Raw genomic sequence first — 14,268 nt, forward strand, 5'->3', positions numbered from 1 at the left:
GGTGGCGAACGGACGAAAATCCGCACCTGAGAAAAGTTCTATATATATATATAATTAGAAAAGAAAAATAGAGGTGTCATTGGATACTTGTAATGTTGTCTGAGCTGAAGTTGATCTATAGTATATGTTTATGATTGATGAGCCATTTGGTTTTTGCAGATTGCTAGCTTCATTGCAAATAATTCCAATAGAAATTGGCCGCGTGATTTATACGAAAAACTTGCTCGGACCTTGTGACATGTGAAGGCAGGATTTCCAGAAGACTAGCTAGCTCTCTCCTGTTTGTTTTGTTTGACAAAGTAATGAGATGCATGTTGAACCAAATCTTGCTTCTGAACTGAAATTCTTTGAAAAAGTCATTATTAAGCATCAAACTTACCTCTATCATCAAGCTACGGTGAATCAAAAAATTAACCCTAGTGTCTTGTTTTCATATTTTTCTTTTTTTAAATTTATTTGTGCTTTTCCTTTCAGAAGGTGAAATAGTCAGATTGTGAGCGCGTCAAGTGTTTTGAATATTAAGCTGGCAGTTAGTTACAACTCACAAGTCGATCATTTCACGCTTCAAAGTTCTAACCCAGACCAAACAAAGCAAGAAAGCTAATTAAGGTGATGTAAAATTAATCTACTTGCAAGTTAGCTGGGTGCATTATTATTTCGTTGACTTGTAGTTGTGAAGAACACATTACAGTCAATTTCAACGTTGATGATATTGTCTTTAGTTGTAGGCATCTTCCATCCAAAATCAGCCGTCATTGTTCTGTCCCAGTTTTCTTATCCTGCTTGGTCTACTTGTTGAAGTGTGCATAATTGGAGTTCGGTGGGTATACTGGGAGCCTTTGGTGCTTTGGTGCTTATACGTCTAGTGTAGGTGTTGAAGCTTTGAAAATCGGCTTTATCAGAGAACCCTGATAAGAAGTAAAGGTCATTAATGTCTTTCAAAATAAATGAATTTAAACCTAATGTGGTTGATTTAGTGAAACCATACTAGGTTGCAAGTGGAGCGGGTGTTGTAGAGTTCTCAAGAAAAAGACGTCTCTATTTCCACAAGTGGAGCGGGCGCTTGTGTGGAAAAAATATCCATTTAGGAGGGCCATATCCAAGCTGCTTTCCACCCCGAACAGCTCACTCGGTCGTCATATTTGTAAAAAAAGTAACTAAAATTTATGTCAGTGGAAATGTGGAACAGTAATATTTTGAATATTTTTTTTGGCCTAAGGTATGTGAAACCATATCTTTTCTTGTTTCAAATGTCCTAATACTTTAGCTCATAATAATAGAAATTTTTCTGACGTAATGAATCTTCCGGTCTTCCCCACCAGTTCTACAAGTGACTAGGTAGGGGGGGGGGGAAGAAGAGGGGCAGACCATCATTTTCTAAAACTGGGGTAAAATTGTAATTCAGGAGATAATGACAGAATTGTAATTATGGTGTAAATAAGAACAAAATTGTTATTTTCAAGGGATGCTTATGAACAGTAAAGGCTGCACCTCCTTTACTATAGAGAAATAATCCCAACATGATTTCAAAAGTGTTGATTATTTGTTACCATATCTAGAAAGCTTAAAACATTTTCATCTTTAAATGCTAGCCAATTCTCTTATACTGGTGATTCTATATATGTTTCAGACTTCTCGTACATCCTTCCCATTCCACTTCTACTCTTATCAAATGGATATCACCTCTGAAAGGTTTTTGTATACTGAACTGTGATGGTTCAGTTTTAGCCAATTCTAACATCGCTGCAGGGTTTGTGATTCAATATACTCAAGGTTTTCCTCTTGTAGCCTTTACCAAACGTTTTGGTCATTCTAATGTTGTTTTTGCGGAAGCTTTTGCCTTACGAGCATGATTAATGGCTGCTATGCTACACGGTTACAAACATTTATAAGTAGAAGGATGGTTTTACACTAATCCTTGGAAAATCAGGACTATAATCAATTATATTCGACACCCAGCTACTTCATTCGTTTCACTTGAGTTTCGACATATTTGACGAGAAACAAATTTTTTTGCTGACGCTGTTGCAAATCTTAGCCATTCGATATCCATCACAAGTTGGAATCAAAGTCTCCCGTTTCTCCTACTTTCAATTTTGATTTTCATAATGTAGGTTGTTTTGGAGTTTTACGTTCTTTTTATTACACAGTCGAATTTAAAACATTTTGAATTTTTGTTTTATGGCCAAATCGACGTGGGAAATAAATAACAGAAGGAAAAAGGTGTGAGAGGGAAAAGATAAAAAGCCGAACCAATTGGTTTCTGAAGCAAGCAAGCAAGGCAGCCCCCTTCACTTCCTCTGTTTATCGATAAAGTTTAGCTGCGTCCAGTCTACTTGAGAAACCTGGCTCCTCTGTCTTAATGGATTCTTTGGGGGACCCTGATATCAATGACGACGAAGAAGAACAAGCTCACTATGCTTCTGGGTCTGCATCCAAATTACAACCCAGGTTGGGATTTTTCCTCCAAGTCAATCTAAAAAAGCGTTGCAGGGTTCTGATTTTGATGTTTCGGTTCTTTCAGGGCAGTTGTATCCAGGGCTCGCTGGAATGACGAGATGGGCATGGCTCAAGTCGTAGTTCAGAAGGGCACGTTCTCCAAGTCTACTGGAATTGTTCGCAGTGGCAAGCTCTATTACTCCATTCATGAAGTTCTGTAAGTCAACTAAGCACTTCTTTATTCTTTTTGTTTTGATACTCAAATTTGATTATGATCAGTTGTTGAGATGGATTTATTTGCAAGTTGTGACAATTGTATAAAGGTTTTTGGTTGAAATAGGGGCTTTAGTTCTGTTGGATGAGACTGATACCGTCCTTTCCTTGGAAGATGTGTATGTGAAGATGTCAAGTGGAAAGTATAGATGCTGTTGGGATGAATTTCGGGCTTATAGGCAACTCAAATCTCTTGGTTACATTGTTGGGCGCCATGGGATTCCCTGGTCTGTGAAGAAGGCTAAGAGTGATTGCGAAATTATTGCTTCCCAAGGTTGTCCTGAAATTGATGAGGTGGGGAAGTTGGAATCTGAAGAGATCGGGTCTGTCGTTGGGTTGTTCAAAGAGTTGCAGATTAATGAAGCAAGGCCGGTTTTTAATGTGTATCACCCGAACAGCAAGTTCAGGAAGTCTTGTCCTGGTGATCCAAGCTTTGTGCTCTGTTTTACTAGGTATTTGTTCTCGTTACTTGAAATAATGCAACTCAATTTATTTCATTGTTATCTTTTTATTTGTGTGCGTGTTGGTTTTTGACACTAATCCTCATCATCATAAGCCAGGTTTCATCAATTGTTTGAATGATTTATGTTAAGTTACACTACAGTTAGGCACTGAATTATACCGACTTTTATAGAGGATTCCTTTTTATGTCATTTTATGCAAGCACAACAACATCCACTATATTATTCTCTTTTCTTATATTCACTCTTGCAATTTCTTATATGGGAATGGTTTCTGTACGAGATTACAAAATGTTCTTGTTCACATAAATTGACTCCTGCACAGCTTCATGCATATGAAGCGAATTCTCTCTCCAAAGATTTTGTAGAGTAGTAGCAAACAATAAACCTTTGCTTCTGTAAATCATTTGATCGATGTGCCCTCTTTAAATATGTATTTGAAATTCATAACTAGGTCCAATAAAATGTTTTCACATCATTTTGAGATTCTGATACTTCAAACTTTCATTTTGATGTGTTTGATAATAGAGAAAATGAATATTGCCGTTAAAACATACATAAATTTAGCAATTCCACTGATCAATGATTCTTCCTGTTCCAGCATACCCTCTGTATTAGCTTCTACCTCATTTTTGTGTTGGTATAAAAGTTTAACCATGATGCTAAAGTATCACACTGCCTGTTATCCTATGTGTTTGAGCACCTATCTACTTAGTACTGTAGGTTAGTGCAGGTTCTATACGTTTGACTAGTTTTCTACTGAGGTGCAGTTTTAACCGGCATCAAACAATTTGGGGGGTTTGTCCTGTATGTACATTTTCACTTCCAAATTTTGTGCATCCCTTATTCCCTTATGGTTGCAGGAAAATCCTTTCACCTTTTGTTTCTTGACTTTGCTTTGAGGTCCATTTGTGTGCCCTGCAAGAACATTCTTTCCCATCTGTTACTTAACAATTGTAAGAGCTACATTCTACTGTTATTACTCAGGATTGACCTATTATTGTAGTACTTGGCAAAAATTTAAGTAATGAACGTTTGCATGGCATGTGATGAAGTGGTATTTTATTTGACATCTTGAAAGTTCAATGAGGCTGGATTGATCCAAGTAGTGGTGGAAAATGAATATTTACCTGAACAGATTGGGAAAAGGAATTTTTTTGTTTTTAATTTGAGCTTAGATTCGATAACCAATTTTCTTCCAGTTAACTAGTAGACCAGAATCAAAATGTCAAGAAAAGAAAAACATTAAAGTAACCCAGAATCTATATCTTTTCTCAATTGATCTTGGAATCTCAACCTCTTATAATAATTTATGATTATATGCTTGGCTTCTCTTTTAGGGGATATCCACCATCCAGAGCAGAGCTTGATGCTCTTGAGGAACAATGTGGGAGCATTCCTTTGAAGTTCTGTAATGTGGAGCAGGGACGGGTGAGTTTCTTTTCCTTAGTCAAGGTGGAACTTCCTGTCCTTGATTGACATTTGAGTTTGATTTCATCATGTACCGAGTCACAAACGATCCAGCAACAAGAGATTGCCAGCTTTCTCTTGGCTGTGTTAGCATCTGACATTGTTAAAAACATACTATCAGCTGAATATGTAAACCCAGCAAGTTTTCACCTTTGATTACTACTAGTATTTTGCATGAGCCCACAAGTCAATTCTGGTGATACAATTTTGATGTACTGATAATTGCTTGAAGTTGTTCAGTGACCAATTTATGGGAGGTCGCATATGAGCATAGTGAATCAGCTTATTATTACTAGGTTGGAGCTGTTTTTGCGTAGTGAATCAGCTTATTATTACTAGGTTGGATCTGTTTTTGCATAGTGAATCAGCTGGAGGAAATTCACTTCATGGTTTAATTGTTGTTGTAAAAGAATTTCATGCCAAGAAAATTGGAAGGCGACGGGATCTTGTTGATCGTAGAGAACCGCTTCAGTTTGACAGTTTAACCTTTAAGTTTTTTTTTTTTTTTTTTTTTTTTTTTTTTTTTTTTTTCTTATAGTAGAAATGCCTCATTGAGTTGTTTTTTTTTCCCGATGAAAATATTGTTGTGAGTTCTCTATCTACTGGTGAATTGTACATTATTTACCTTTTTTTTTGGTTAAAAGGATGCCTAAAAGAAGGTTATCAAGAAGTAGTAGAAAAAAGCTTAACAAGTAATCCCAGACTTCCTGGGTCTCGAAACATCAACAAGGTTGTCAAGAAGTGTAGTAACCAAAATAGAGAAACTTTGCCATCAAGAATGTCACTTTGCTGAGACCAAGGACCAAAATATCCACAATATCCTTGATATTTTCTTGAAATTTTTCTTTTTTGCAAACATGGATATTAATTTTATATTTTCAATATATAATATTTAGTTTTTTTTTGTCGAATATACAATTTTTAGATAAAATTTGGTACAATTTATATCGATATTCGATATTTTCTCAATATATCCATCGAAATTTTTTTTGTTCAAACCACCGATATTTACGTGATCATCGATATTTTAGTCCTTAACTGAGTGAGACCTATCATTTTAATCGATCATTTAAACTAAAGTTCCTCTCATAAACTCTTATGTCTTAACTCGAAACTAAGGTAATGTCCACGGAATGAAAGAAGTGCCTAAAGGCCTAAGTTCACTGAGATGCTGATATTGTCAACTTTAATTCTAACACTAAATCTGAGGCATAAAACCCAACTTCGATTGCCTTGTGTTGTAAACTCATGCTTCTTTCCCTGCGGTCGGGTTGCTTCACCCCTATTTTTGAACCTTTCTTAGAAACTAGCCTTTTACCCATAATAACACAGTTATTTTCTCCCCACTCTCACTTTTCTCTTCCTAATTATCTCTTTATTTTATTTATTTTATTTTTTTATTTACTATATTAACCCTTGTTTTTATTTACTATATTAGGTTTCATTGAATTGAGCTTTACTTTAAAGAAATTTTTGCATTTGGGTATTTTCCCTAATCTGAATTAACTTAATAAGGGTAGTATTGTCAGAACATAATTTGGTAATTTATGGACGGCTCGCTTTATAATAAGAGAGAAGAGAGATAAAATCTTGGGTAAAATATTGTATAGTCTTTGTGGTTTGAAGTCGACATTTGTTTAATTCTTATGGTTTTATTTTAATCTGAATAGTTCTTAAAGTCATGATTTTTCATTCAAATAGTCCTTATAGCCTTTAACTGAGAAAATTGTTGGAATGACTATTTAGATGAAAAATCATGACTTTAAGGACTATTCAGATTAAAATAAAATCATAAGGACTACTTGGATGAAAAATTATGACTTTAAGGACTATTCAGATTAAAATAAAACCACAAGGACTAAACAGATGTCGACTTCAAACTATAAGGACTAAACAAATTTTAATTCTAAAATCTTTCAAACAAGCACACGGGAAAAACCAAAGCGTCTGATCTAGGCCAAAACCTCTTTCCTAAGCGAGGACGGAGCTGGCGAGTGATGATTGCCAAACTCTCTTTACTAAACCATACATGCATAGATCTAATTATAGTTTAGTATAAGAAGGCAAACTTGTCACCTCACTCACCTGCTGTATCAACTTGAAAAATATGGTTCAAGGTAAAAATACAAAGTTGTAGACTATGAAATAGTGCACCTCTTATAAGGATGTTCGTTTTGGTGCAAACTGGGTTTGATGCTTTATTACATGCATGACTTAGATCATTACCCTAATGTAGTCCAAAGCTGGATCCCCTTGGTGGTGAATAAGTAAATCTACCCTAGCTAGGAGATGGAGACTAATTTGATAATGCCATTGATTCAGACCAAGAAAAAAAAAAAAAAACTAGATAATGTTGTGGGAACCTATGTCAAGTGCTATAGCTAGCTAAGCTAAGCTGAGCGCCCCAGGACCGTACACGTGGACTCACGGATACGGTGTTGTCGAGCCGCGCTAAGCCATCTTCTGAGATGCGATCTAGCTGTCATCCATAGCTGCCCGAAATGCACTCTAGCTGTGACCAGCTGTTTGCCGAGGCGCGCCTGTAAATAGGGCCTCGCCCTCATATGCTTAGCTAAGGTAACAAAGGGGTCATGGTGAGCAAAAGCGGCAAGAGCATGCCCTTGAGTATCTCTTAATTAGAATACCTCCCACACCTCCTTCGATCAGTTCCATTTGGCAAAAATGCACCATCTAAATTTAGTTTGAGACCATCTATAGGAGGTGACCATCTAGTTCTGTGGATTGGGGATGCTCTTTTAGGTCCAGCTGGCTGATGAGATTGGGAGTATTCGTGGTACCATGTCATGACACCACACACAATGTCTGTAGTCTGCTGGGGTTTTTGTGACCACAAGGTAGAATCTCTATTTTTCCTAATGCCCCATATGAGCATGAATGAGTAAGGAATTAAACTTCTGGTAAAGTGTGAGCTCGTTCCACCATCCATTCCTTGAAAACAAAGACTCCTGAAAAAATAATTGGGAGATTCAGATGGTCCCTGGAGGATAACCTTACTAATGGGGCAGTTACATATGATATGCGCAATGGTTCCATGAGGGTAAGGACATGAAAGGTCTTACATTGGACCATTGTAACCCTTTAGTACCAACTACGTACCAAGTAGAGCTCTTGTAGGTAACAGATCATTACAAGCTCTTCAAGCACAAATAAGAACTTTTCCTGGCACTTTGGATTCCAAAATTTCTTCCTAAGAGGCAGATAGACATTACCAGCAGAGGAATTATGCTAATGCATTTGGCATCACATCATCTCTTGCTAACCCGTAAGCAATTTTGACAGAATAGTTACTTCATTTTCAGGTTGCCATATGATGGTAATTTCTTTCTATATAACAGATTTTCTCAGGTGCGGACGTCCGCATTTATTCTTACGGTGCGGATTTTTACTTTACACTCACTTTTCAATCGAATTTTCACATCTCCACCGTCTAGTATTTAGATACTAATGTATAGATAAACATAATTTTGTCGAACTTGAACCGTTCATGTTTATAACAGAAAAACGTAATTTTGAGTACCTTAATGATAACCAAATTAGTTGAAACTTTACAGAGATGATCTATACATTAGTATCTAAATACTAGACGGTGGAGATTTAAAAATTCGATTGAAAAATAAGTGTAAAGTGTAAATCCGCACCGTAAGAATAAATACGGACGTCTGCAGCTGAGAAGCTCTGTTCTATATAATGCATTTATATTGTATTTTTTATAAATGCTTTATTCGAATATTAAAGAGGTGTGAATAACATATTGTTTCCTTACTAAATGAGGAATTCCAGATGTATGAACTGAAGTTTCGTTACGTATCTTGAAACGTCTGTAGAAACAACAACCGCACGTTATCTAGCTAATAGATCAAAAGGGCCTAGTAGTGGCCACCCCTCCATAATTCTTTAAGGGTATGTTTGGTGCATAGGACTAATTGGTATTGTACTAGATAAGAGGTGCTGAGTAGTTTGTCCTGTGTTTGGTGTGAGTGAGTACAAAAATAAATGGTACTAGGTAACACCTGTTTTAGCTCTCAACGTCCGTGGTGTTATCGTGAGTCCTCATTTTTGAGATCCCACAGTAACACCATCTCTCTCTTTCCTCTCCTTCCTCTCTTCGTCTGTGACTTCACTTTCTCTCCCAAGACAGTCAACTATTCTGATCTTCTTCTCTCAAAAGCTCTGCCTAATACCCAGGGTCTTTCCCTCCCAAAATAACCAGTCTTGTTAAGCCTCCTCCTGCCAAAAACCCAGAACCTTGTTGCAGAGAAAAGCCAATGTCAGAACTTAGCCAAAGGTGAGTTTCTCTTCGCTGGAGGTTTTAAGAGGGTCGGGTTTAGGTTGGGAAGCTTCTCAATCAGCGATTCCGCATCGCCACCTTGCCGCACTTCTTCAGGAGCTCGCATAAGCAAACACCGGCCATTGATGCAGAGGAAGGGGGAAGAGAAGCTTTCGTGGGTTCAGGTTTTGGGTTTTGGGATTTTAAGAGAGAAGAGTTGAGATCAATCTTGAATCTGGGTTTGCAAATTTTCTTATGAATTTTTGATCTGGAACAATTTCTGATGATTGAGGAACAATCCCACCTTAGACTGTACCACATCACCAAACTGGTACAAGGTAGTATTGAGTAAGCCTACTCAAATGAGAATAGGACAAGTAATAACAATAGAGTGACCCAGAATAATACTGGGTTCCAAACATGCACTAAAGTTCTTGAACATTATCTGAATCTCTTCTAGTTATCTCGTCAACACACTGATCAGTAGTGAATGATTGATGCATCTGCAGCAGTACAGTACTTCACTTCTTAACTCCCCAGCCACAAAAATAACGAAAAAGAAATGTATCATCAGAAAGTGGATTAGTGATGCATCATGCATATTTACAGTCCTTATCGCCCCAGCCACAAAATTAAAGTATCGAAAAAGTAATATATAAACAATCAAGTGGTTGGACAAATTTGGTCTATCACCTAGCTAGCTACATCGCAGAAAAGATTATCTAGGTTTCAACATGTTAACTGGCGTTGGGCCAGTAGTTAGGCAAATGAGGATGCTGATTGTGGCTTCTTGCGCTGCGCAGGATGTGTCATGTGGGCAATGTTCTCCAATCTACCCCCTCCCTAATGTGTATTCTTCTCTTTGATGCTGCTTCTCCTCCTCCTCTTTAGGTTTGTGAGTTTTTTAGTGTAGTGCAGCCCTTCTTTTGTCTGTCAGGAAGATTTGAGGTTGGATTCTTCAGCTTTGTTTATTGTTCTCTTCTCAAAAAATAAAAATAAAAACATCGCAGAAAAGATCTTTTTTGGTGAAAGCATTCATTTGCCGACGCTAGGCAACCTCGATCGTAGAAAAAGGTTCAACAGATGGACAAGTCTGCATATCTTATTGCTCAATCTTCTCAAATTCCATGCATGCGCTACGCTCATCCAATTCTTATTATATATTAGGATTAAATTCAGTTTGTTTTCTCGTATTTTAGGTCAATAATCAGTTTGGTCTTGTATTTTTTTTTTTAATAATGTTGGTCCTTGAAGTTCTATTTCACATCAGTTTAGTCCAATTTTTGAACTGTCCTTGTTACCATGACGTCATACGCTAAGTTGTCTACGACATAAGGGCTCATCAATTTTTGACTTAAAATGGTAGAATAGTCATTTTATCATATTATGGTATTCAAATAATTCAAAATTAACAGAAATGATTTAGAGAAAAACACAGTGATGCACAGTACCTGCCGACCAAAAATAATCTTTGCTCTTTGCTACGCCACAATACCCACCTCCTCTTCCTCCCCACACCCACTTCTCCAATCCCACCATAACCAAAAACGCTGCGTTTCATCACATGACCGACTACCGGATACCACCCACCATGAATCTCTGGACAAACGACAACGCCTCCCTCATGGAGGCCTTCATGAGCAACTCCGATCTCACCTCCTTCTAGGCCGCCCAACCGGCCCAGCCCGCCGCCCACCCACTCCACTAGCCCCAGTCTTCGGCTTCCATGTCGGACTACCCCCGCCCCCCGACGCAGGCGTTGGCTCTGATATCGGCGCCGTTCAACCAGGAGACCCTTATGTAGTGGCTGTAGGCCTTGATCAAGGGCGCCAGGGAGAGCTGGACCTACGCCATCTTTTGGCAGTCGTCGTACGACATGCCGGGCGCCTCCATGCTCGGCTGGGGCGAGGGGTTTTACAAGGACGAGAGGGACAAAGTAAAAACAAAGCCCAAAACGACAACGTCTCTGGTCGAGCAGGAGTACCGCAAGAAAGTTCTCAGGGACTTGAACTCCTTGATTTCCGGTGCCGACACCTCAGCAGACAACGCCGTCATCGATCACGAGGTCACTGACGCAGAATGGTTCTTCCTCGTTTCCATGACCCAGAATTTCGTCAACGGCAGCGGGTTGCCGAGTCAGGCCTTCTTCCATTCCAACCCGGTCTGGGTCGCCATGCAGGACCGCCTCGCCGCCTCTTCTTGCGAGCGTGCCCGCCAAGGTCAGGTGTTCGGGCTTCAGACCATGGTCTGCGTCCCGACAACGAACGACGTCGTCGAGTTGGGCTCTGGTGGGATTGGAGAAGTGGGTGTGGGGAGGAAGAGGAGGTGGGTATTGTGGCGTAGCAAAGAGCAAAGATTATTTTTGGTCGGCAGGTATTGTGCATCACTGTGTTTTTCTCTCAAAATCATTTCTGTTAATTTTGAATTATTTGAAGACCATGATATGATAAAATGACTATTCTACCATTTTAAGTTAGAAATTGAGCCTTTGTGTCGCGGACAACTCAGCGCATGACTTCATGGTAAGGAGGGCAATTCAAAAATTGGACTAAACTGATGTGAAATAAAACTTTAAGGACCAACGTTATTAAAAAAAAGATATGGGACCAAACTGATTATTGACCTAAAGTATGAGGGGGCAAACTGAATTTAATCCTATATTAAGTCTGTTTTTAGCCAAATCTTCTTGACCGAACATTCTGATCTTAATTAGCATGCATGTCGGCAAGCACAAAAGAAGAAAGGAGAACAAATTAAAAACATATAAAGACGCACAATAATTCGATCATGCCCAGTAAAAGAAAGGGAAAGATGCAACAAATTAAGACAAGCTTAATTACACCAAGTGAATTTCATCCATTAGTCTAGTTGGTAGAAGCAACTATCTCGTACCAACTAGCTAGACTTTGCATGAGCTCATCAGGATAATGTAAAATCAAAGCTTCTACTTCATATATAGTTGTTGTGCTTTGCTTTCTCAAGTGGTTAAATTAGACGGGGACATGAAGTCTAGTCTTTTTCGCAACTAGCTAGGTACATTTCCATTTTCATCATAATTATCTGGTGATATGAGCAACAAAAGAAGACAACTCCATGTGAGAGCCTCCGCCTTCCACCATAGATCCTCTCACGGCAGCACCCAACTCTCTCGCCTTCTTCCTTATCACATCCACTTCTCCAGAGGACGCCATCAGTTTATGCACACCATCTGTCACTATTGACGACGTGACAAGCTCGTTCCTTCTCTCCCAATCCCTCATAACCACACCAACTTTGAGAACCTTGGTCACCAAAACTGTGTTCCTAGGTTGGTCAGAGTGCATTGGCCAACATGCTATGGGAACTCCCAAAGTGAGGCTCTCCATGCATGAGTTCCATCCACAGTGACTCAGAAACCATGCAGTGGATTTGTGCGACAGAATGTCCAGTTGGGGAGCCCAATCTCTGACCACTACTCCCCTCTCTTTCACTCTCTCTTCGTACCCTTTTGGAAGCTCAGCCTTTCTAACTTGGTCCCCGTCCATGAAAAGGTCACCTTTATCAGCATCCCTCAATACCCAAATGAACTTGTGGTTGCATTGTTCCAACCCAATAGCCAGCTCCCTGATCTGCTCGTCTTTCATGCATGTTGTTGTCCCGAACGAAACGTAGATCACCGAGTTCGGTTCTTGTTCATCAAGCCATTCCAAGCAAGCGTGCCTCTTACCATTTTTCTCCGGTACTGAAACTGGGTTGAACGGCCCTACTGCCCAATGCTTCTTGTCATCACCGAGCTTGTTCAGTAGATCAACGTACTCACCTTCTATGGTTCTGCTGGCATTGTAAATGTTCCCGGAGTTGTACCCTGTGTATTCATATTGTGCAACAATAAAATTCATGAACTCGTCAGGGAAGCAGTCCTCGAGGCTTGGGACGTTATCGGGGATCTTACTCTTGACTTGTACCCCTTGGAGTTCAGGCGGACATCCGATTCCTTCCCACAAGTATAAGAAGACGGCGAAGGCGGAGACCGAGTGGAATGTGTAAGACTCGCTGTTGGCTATAGAACCAACGTCTTGGATGACAGAAGCCATGAGGGAGTCGTGGATGACAACCACACGCCTTGTTTGGGAGGCTAGTTTGCGCAGAAGTGCGGCGACGGGGTGACGGAGATGTGTGGTGGCTTCAAACGTGGGTAGGAGATGAGAAGGGAACTTGCTTGGTGCGTCGGGGTTGGGAGCAGGGCAAACGAAAGGAGGGACGATGAAGTCATGGAAATGGATCGTGTTTTTGGCGTCTGATGAGGTTTGATCCCAGCCGTGGACTCGGAGCTTGGCTTGACGGTTGTGATTGGGGGTTCCGACAAAGTGGACGGGCATGTTGTAGGTGGAGATGAGGCGGGAGAGGTGGAGGAGCTGGTTGAGGTGGCCTTGTGCTGGTAAAGGAACCATGACAACCACCACTTCATCATGATTGTTGTTTTGGTGGTTGTAAGCCATGAATGAATATGAAGGAACTTTTGTGCTGGCTATGACTATGACTATCTATGAGGTTTGTGGGCTTTCGTGTATGGAATTTGGGAAGATATATAGACTGATGATATCTATGCTGCTACTATAATATATCCCGAGGCATGCATGTTGTTTTCATATATACACCAACTTAACCTTTAAGCTTGTTGATAAAAGTTGTATATATACGTAAACAAGGAAAATGCTTATGCATTTGTCGTTAATGTTAGCTGTATATATGCACCAGAGGACATGCTTCTATTTATAGATTTTTGTACATCTCTCTCGCTCTGATAATTGAGATATATGATGATACCAACCACCAGCCGTCGTGGATCATCACTTTCCGTCGCAGCCATCGCCAAAGTATATATATTCTTATATATCGATCGATCTGAGCCACGAAAAAATCGAGTCGGTAATTAACAGCAGCCTCCAGAAGACGAGTGCTCTAGTCTAGTGTCTTCTTCCTTTTTATTTCCAGTGCTCTAGGCTTCTGGAGTTCTGGGTCTTTTCCCCTCAATGAATATTTCATTTCAAAAAAGAGAAAAAAAAAAAAAAACCTTGCTTAGCCTAGCATGGTGGCTGCAGGAGGACGGCACAAATTAAGGTAAAGGAAAGTGAACATTAGCCGACCAACGAGCATATTTGGCCGATCGATCAACATTGGTTTTACCTTACCACAAATCTAATCAATTTTTTGCCCTAAGGATCTGCAACGAAAATTCTTCCAAGAAAAAATTGTTAGTCTGACGTCTACCAAGTCGATTCGGCCGAATGAGTTGGTCCAAGCAACTATCTCTGAGTACCAACAAATATGAATCATCTAGCTCACGAGGATATGTAC

The 14,268-nt window shown here is 39.6% G+C and overlaps 3 protein-coding genes across 3 annotated transcripts in view; 2 read left to right on the forward strand and 1 right to left on the reverse strand.

Annotated features, from left to right (window-relative positions):
* The window catches only part of LOC101308482 (uncharacterized protein At2g41620-like), an 8,333-nt gene extending 7,911 nt beyond the window's left edge, over positions 1-422 (forward strand). Inside the window, exon 15 of the mRNA XM_004303597.1 lies at positions 160-422. Coding sequence (XP_004303645.1) covers positions 160-237 — 78 coding nt within the window. The 3' untranslated portion in view covers positions 238-422. The remainder of the gene's footprint in view (positions 1-159) is intronic.
* A 1,900-nt stretch (positions 423-2,322) lies between these two features.
* LOC101296219 lies at positions 2,323-11,373 on the forward strand. The gene is made up of 6 exons (XM_004305664.1): positions 2,323-2,451; positions 2,525-2,656; positions 2,763-3,164; positions 4,514-4,604; positions 10,745-11,256; positions 11,367-11,373. Exons 1-6 carry the CDS (start codon positions 2,363-2,365, stop codon positions 11,371-11,373), a joined length of 1,233 nt encoding a protein of 410 aa, XP_004305712.1. The 5' UTR covers positions 2,323-2,362.
* A 376-nt stretch (positions 11,374-11,749) lies between these two features.
* On the reverse strand, positions 11,750-13,655 carry LOC101308780 (zeatin O-glucosyltransferase-like). Its single transcript, XM_004303598.1, has one exon. It carries the CDS (start codon positions 13,407-13,409, stop codon positions 11,988-11,990), a length of 1,422 nt encoding a protein of 473 aa, XP_004303646.1. The 5' UTR covers positions 13,410-13,655; the 3' UTR covers positions 11,750-11,987.
* Between the last annotated feature and the right edge of the window lie 613 nt (positions 13,656-14,268).

The sequence above is a fragment of the Fragaria vesca genome, linkage group LG6 (genome assembly GCF_000184155.1).
Source record: "Fragaria vesca subsp. vesca linkage group LG6, FraVesHawaii_1.0, whole genome shotgun sequence".
Classification (NCBI taxonomy): Eukaryota; Viridiplantae; Streptophyta; class Magnoliopsida; order Rosales; family Rosaceae; genus Fragaria; species Fragaria vesca.

Excerpts from the sequence above, each read along its gene's own strand:
- LOC101308780 (XM_004303598.1), bottom strand. The coding sequence starts at position 13,409 with ATGGCTTACAACCACCAAAACAACAATCATGATGAAGTGGTGGTTGTC.
- LOC101296219 (XM_004305664.1), top strand. The coding sequence starts at position 2,363 with ATGGATTCTTTGGGGGACCCTGATATCAATGACGACGAAGAAGAACAA. Across the intron at positions 2,657-2,762 it reads TACTCCATTCATGAAGTTCT|GTTTTTGGTTGAAATAGGGG; the intron begins GTAAGTCAACTA and ends AATTGTATAAAG. Across the intron at positions 4,605-10,744 it reads GTAATGTGGAGCAGGGACGG|GCCTTGATCAAGGGCGCCAG; the intron begins GTGAGTTTCTTT and ends TAGTGGCTGTAG.